Consider the following 6,672-nt stretch of genomic DNA (forward strand, 5'->3'; position numbering starts at 1 on the left):
AAAATCAAATAATATAATTTACATACCGGCTACAAGTTCAGAGTAACAGATTTCAATGGAGATAGAGTGTAGATCAACTTTAACAATAGAATGACATCATTGCTGCTAGGATCGAAGGGCTCGAAATGTCAAAGGGGTGGAGAAGTCGAAGTTAGAGCTGGACTGAGAGATATTGAGTATCGTCGGAGTGGGAGGATTGCTCGCCGGAGAGCGAGAAGGAGTGAGGGTTGGTCAGTGGAGGAATTGAGCAGAAGAAAGATTAATAAAAGGGTATAAAAGGTAGATCCAATCTAATTTCTACATTTTTAAAATCTAAGGTCCAAAACAAGGCCTTAGAAATCCAACACACTACAACACTAGCATCACATTGCACCTCACTAATAGCATTAGCCTAGACGAGAGGCCACCTGCATGCCATATCGGGCAGCCAGCAACTCAACAACATTAACTGAAAATTTCCTAGGAATACACACCGACCAAGCAATCCATACCACCCTAGACGAGTCACGAATCACACCTCCCACCCCAATAAAATCATTCCCATGAATCACTGATGCATCAGAGTTTAACTTGTAACACCCCATTGGAGGAGGAGACCACTGAACTATCCTACCATCAATTTGATGACCAGCTCAAGAATTAGCTGGTATTCATGCAACGCATTTATGGCCAAAACAGCTAAACGATTCACACGTGACTGAGCATTACCAAACATCACTGAATTCCGGTCAAACCACACCCACCATAGAGCTGAAGCAACCACTTCAAACTGTCTTGAAGGACAAGACTGAAATAAAAAATACCAAAAGATCTGCCACTGACCCTTCTCTCGACTTACGCAGGACCTCCCATGCACCTCTCTCACGCCAAATCCCAGTTAATTTAGGACAAAACACTAAAGCATTACAAACTGTCTCATCTCCTAAACCACACATCAACATTAATCTTCCTCATCACAAGATTAGTTGCAACAGGAACAGCCTGATAATACAATCGCCAAAGAAAAACTTTATATTTAAGTGGTATACCCAAACTCCACATCCCATTCAGCCACTTCTTTAGCAACGTTGAATCCGAACTAGAGATCCGCTCTTGTAATTGCACACCAAGAGAGTAAGCAGACTTGACACTAAGTACACCATCCCTATCATAGTGCCAAATATATTTATCATCTGAAGCATTCGCATTCCAAGATAGAGGAATACTCTTAATCCGCTCCACACCGCTTGGAATAAAGTACTGCTGCAACTTATTTTAATTTGTTGTTGAATTTAGTTGTAAGCTAAAGCTGAAATCTGAGGGAACAACTATTGCTATGATTATGAATATAGGGTCACGCTAGTTTGAAAAAAAAAACAAGTAACCAACGTCTGTGTTCTGGTTCAAAGTGTGTAGAATAGAACAGTGGTCAGTAATAGAATGACTTAAATCAGAGAATGGATATGAAATAATGATGGAGTCACATAATCACCAAAGTATGCTCAAGTCAACTTCAAAAACTGTCCCTTCGGGGACATCCGATAAAATTGGAACTTCAAAAACTAAGAAACATAATATAATAATAATGACACCATAAACATAAATTATAGAAGAAAACAAGAGAAGAAAATAAGTTAAATAACAACCAATCTAGAAGGTGTTACAACATCCCTTAGTTTAAGAGCCATCGCTTATGACTTATCTTCTCTCTCAAATGGAGGAATCAGTTATAAAAAAAAACACATACCAATTCTAACAACATATTGAGATGGAGAGCCCAAGTAAACAGGGGGCAAAAACAGCGGTAGCTAACAAAGAAAAAGTTTAGTCCAAGCCAAGGACGAAACTAGCCTAAGGAAGCATTTTAACTTTCATGTAAACTCCACCTGAGCTAACTAGCAATGGAGCTCACCTTATTCAGGAGGCCTTTAATTTCACCCTCTAATTTGGTTCTCATCTCTGTAGAAAGATTGTTCCCGGACTTCTCCAGCATTGATGTCATCATCTGAAGATTCTGCCTTATGAAGTCAAGAGGAAGTGCTCCAGGTGCTTGTGCTTGAGGGGGGTTCAAAGATCCTTCCATTGGTGAAGATGTTGCTATAGTTGTTGTGTTAGAAGCTTGGTTGGGTTTCGCAACTCTGAAAGTAGAAGAAAGATCATGGAGCCGGTAGTTGGTCAGGGTTGAACCAAAAGGGTTGTTTTTCTCTATACTCTGCAATGCTTCTCTAGCATCAACACTTTTGGTGAAAACAATTTGAGCGCTACCGGGATCTTTTAACAACTGTGTCTCTGATTCTTTCAAGGGTCCAAACTTGCAAAATGTTGAGATCAAATCTTCTCTTGAAGGCATTGAAACTCCAGTGGCAAAAGTCAAGAGAAGAGCAGCAGCCCCTCTTGTCTCACCATTAGTTTCTGCTTTATTGTAACTTGCAATGGTGTCTGGTCTTCCAGTGAAAGAAATATTTTTCGGAGGCTCAAAAGCAGCTTGCCCTTTTTTCCTCCTCTTTTTCCGCTCAGGTTTCATAGGAATTGTAATGCCATTAGTCTCCAGAGAATCCTTCCCCAAGGAGTTGAATTCACTGTTTGTTCCATTTAAATCTGGAATAATTTTCGGAGCTGCTTTCTCCCTTTTCTTTCTCTTTTTTGGCACAGATTTACCTTCTTCAGAGAGTGAGCCAATAATTTGTCCATCTTTGTCCAACAGTCCAAATCTAGGAGGGCCATTATTTGTAGTAAAATCTTGTTGAGCAGGTGCAGCAGGAACCCTCAGATCAACCACCAGGGTACCAGGTTCAGCATTGTTCCCATGCACATCCATTAAGTTAACAGCGACTTTAGCATTTGAATTCCCTAAAAGAGCGCCTTTCTCCATTTTCATCAGCAGCTCAAGGTTACTCTCTGGAACAACACTGCTCATAACCTGTGGATCATCAACCATAACACTCGACACAACACTGTTACCATTCAAATCTGGTATACCATTGGTTTGATTTGTCTGAAGATGCTCCAAATGTATTTCTTCCCCTTTCTTCTTTCTCCTCCGCTTGACTTCGTTGTAGGAGGGCCCAGAAGAGCCCATCTCCAAGGCCTCTTTTACCGACATGCCATCCGTGACAATACTTATATTCACATCTGACAGCCCAGAAAGGGGTTTTGTTTTCAACTTTTCTACAAGAGACTTTTCCGACGATAGATTGAGGCTCTTGCTCTCCTTCACATCCTGCACACTATTTTCTCCATTCCCAATCACATCTGGTGAGCAGACAGAATGCTTCAAAGTTTCTTTTTTCTTGGTTCTCTTTGGCTTGGAAATACACTTGTCCTTCTCTACATTATTTCCAGACAAGCAGGCTTCAGCACCATTTAACTCATTTTGACCTATTATATTCTTTGGACATATTTCATCAGCAACTTCGTCATGATACACAGAAGTCCTGAATCTGGAAAAAGTCCAACCAATGAGATTAAATTTTTTACTTCCCTTTGGATGTAGACAATCCACAGCAGCAGAACGAATTTCACATAGCAACTCAGCTGGAGCTACACTTATTAACTCCGAACTGCCAGGTATGTTACTCTCTCCAGAAAAACTCCTGTACCATTTCTTCCAAAACTTCTCCCCACTGCATTTTAAATTCAAAGGAGATGCGATATCTTGGCCAGCACCTATATTTGCTTCTAGAGTGACTTGTGCACCCTTGGGATCTTCTGTTCCTGTTGATGAGCCTTTCTGCTCCCAGCTTACATATGGATAAGACAAGTACCTGCTCTTCTTTCGTTCTCTTGAATCAAATCCTTTTTCAATCATCCCCTTTTTTCCACTGAAGTCTCCTACGCTCCCTTCAGTTCCCTTTGTTGGTGTAGATTTGCATAAACCAGTCAGATCTTTCTTGTTATCCTTGCCATCTTCAACTTTGACTGCAGACCTTTTCTTCACTTTTCCACTAACATCTCCTTCGCTCCCTTCAGTTCCCTTTGTTGGTGTAGATTTGCATAAACCAGTCAGATCTTTCTTTTTATCCTTGCCATCTTCAACTTTGATTGCAGACTTTTTCTTCATCTTTTTGTTCTTGGGTCCACTTAATTCAGAACTTTCTTCAGCATTATTGCATCTTCTAATCCATTGGAAAACTTTTTTATCTTTACCTGAAACTTTGCCTTCTGCGGCACTGTTCCTTTCTGTAAGTAGATGCATAGGCAATTGAGTATGGCCATTAAAAAGATAGAAGGCTGAAAGCTGATTATGTGTGACAGTGAAATCAAGATTGCGAGGCAACGAAACAACTTTTGCAAGATACTTGAGACAATCAAGAAACATTACAGGTTCAAAATTAGAGACCGAAAATTCACCAAGTCTAGCAGATTTGTGCTTGGACTTTACAGCTTCCTTGGCAAATGATGCCTCCTCATCTGCTGAAAGTTGATTACGTGACAAAGCACAGGAGCAAGTCATCTCCAACTTTACATGCCCACCAAACTCATCAACAGCTTTCTCCACAGCTCCAACAAAGATTCTAGCTTTGTTTTTCCCTTTCATCTGCTCGAAGTTCTCATGAAAAGGCTTCAACTGAGATGGACGGCACCAAGCAAAGTGGCTGATCCCATAATACCCCACTAGTAGATGGTCCCCCTCACCGGTCCTTGCAGCGTATTTTGGTGCATTCACAGGATTACAAATCTTTCCTGGCCACCACGTTTGATTTTTGGTTTGGACCCATACAATATCACCCACGGAAAAGTTCAAGTCTTGATTATCAATATTAGTTCCTTGTTTTCCATTGCCATATTTTAAATCCTCCATGCTCTCTGCCAAAGAAGAAGAATTTTCTACATCAACATCCTTGTGCATAAAATTTCCAGGAGAGCCACTAAACTCAACAAAGAGCGATATACCGCCGCTTGAAACTTCTATCTCAGTTGATCCTAATGGTTTATCTTCACTCCTCCCCTCATCTTGAACCTTCTCCTCAATGACATTGCCGCCCAAATCTCCTATGCTCCCATCTGATTGTGACTTTAACAAACCCATTTCAGCCTCATTTTCCTTGTCAAGTGTAGACCCAATTAAACCCAAGTTTGCCTCTTTTTCCCTATCAACCCAGTCCTTGACCAAACAACCTTTCTCAACCTCATCTCCCTTCGCTGAATTCTCTACTCCACCACCATTTTCAGCTATTACTGCTTGAGTTACCACTTCAACATTTTCAACCCCCAAATCATTATTAGCAAAATCCTTTCTTTCATCTACTTCATTGGAAATGTCGGAAAGGGAAGCTAACCCATAGCTTTTTTCACCCATCTCCCTCAACCCAGAAGCCTGAATTGGGGTTTTATCATCTGGGTTTTCAGCTTCTAGGGTTTTGGGGTTCTCCATTTTCTCAACAATGCCCAGAAAGTTCACTTATTTTTGTAACATCTTCATACTCTTTATCACTTCAAAGCTGATAAAAAGAAAAACAAAAGGGGAAAAAACCTTGATTAATAATTATTATTATTTTCCCTATTCTATTCACAGAAAAATTCAATAATCAAAAAGCAGAACTTTGACTTAAAAAAAGAAAAAGAAAATGTTAAACTTCAAGGCTGAAGCACAAAATAAAACATAAATATATAATGTAACAAAAAATACCTGAGTAAGAGATAAGGAGGAGTTGCATGAATGGTAGTGGGAGGAATCTTTGTGATCTAAGTAGCCCAGTTCAAGAAGCTTGCTTCATTTATTTATATCAGAAAAATATATAATAATAATAAGATTTTAAGCCGGAGAGAGAGAGAAAGAGTAGTTAGTGAGATAAACAAGAATAGTGCACAGTGACTAGTGACTAGTGACTTAGTGAGTGAGTAATATGACTATAAAGCCTTACGGTTAAAGGCCATTTTTGTGTCATCCAAAAGCGTACTCACCTAAAAAGGGTCACTATCATGTATTGTTATTCTTTTTCATTTTTTTTAAGAATATTTTGATGATTGGCATCTTTCCTTTTGTTTGTTGCGTAAATATAGTTTTTTTTTTCTCCTTTTTTATAGCGGATACTGCATTGAGTTATTATTCTGCATTTTATTTTGAATTAACAAAATAAGTAAAGATCATATTCAATGTCAATGTTAAATTTAGGAAAAGAAACAAAAAAAATAACTAAAAGTAAATTTGGTATTTTTATCAAAAAAAAAAGTAAATTTGGTATAATCGCTGTCTCCTCTAATCCTCTGGTGATGTAGTGTCCTCTCGTAATTAGACGTTTGACACACTTAAAAATTGTGCTATGAGCATTAAAGAGCAAGATTAAACTTAAAAGTGAAAACTACACTTTTTATAAAAAAATTCTGTCATTTAATTATTTTTATGGAAATATTTCTTTGTTAATATTTGTACTTTTTTTAATTTTAAATATATAACTTTTAGATACTTTTATATGAATCAACAAATAAGTCATAATTTATTTTTATTAAAAAAAAAGTCATAATTTATTTTTTCTAAAAAAATAAGCTGTATAAACTAAAACTTAACTATTTAAAATGCCTTATAGAATATGGTTTTAAATTTAAAAAAGAATCATCTAATGTGTTCGAATTGAGTGGTCTAAGGATAAATTTAATACCATCCTATATTTGGTATATTATTAGATTGGATACATTTTTTTATTAATTTAATGTATAAAATTATGTAAATATTGACATTTTAATTTACTTTTG

At 37.7% G+C, this 6,672-nt stretch overlaps 1 protein-coding gene across 1 annotated transcript; it reads right to left on the reverse strand.

Moving 5' to 3' along the window:
- Positions 1 to 1,598: 1,598 nt before the first annotated feature.
- On the reverse strand, positions 1,599 to 5,791 carry LOC133830317 (serine/threonine-protein kinase ATM). Its single transcript, XM_062260278.1, has 2 exons — positions 5,609 to 5,791; positions 1,599 to 5,420 (listed from the first exon to the last, which is right to left on the reverse strand). The coding sequence occupies exon 2, from the start codon at positions 5,351 to 5,353 to the stop codon at positions 1,871 to 1,873; it is 3,483 nt and encodes a 1,160-aa protein (XP_062116262.1). The 5' UTR covers positions 5,354 to 5,420; positions 5,609 to 5,791; the 3' UTR covers positions 1,599 to 1,870.
- Positions 5,792 to 6,672: the final 881 nt, after the last annotated feature.

The sequence above is a fragment of the Humulus lupulus genome, chromosome 4 (genome assembly GCF_963169125.1).
Source record: "Humulus lupulus chromosome 4, drHumLupu1.1, whole genome shotgun sequence".
NCBI lineage: Eukaryota > Viridiplantae > Streptophyta > Magnoliopsida > Rosales > Cannabaceae > Humulus > Humulus lupulus.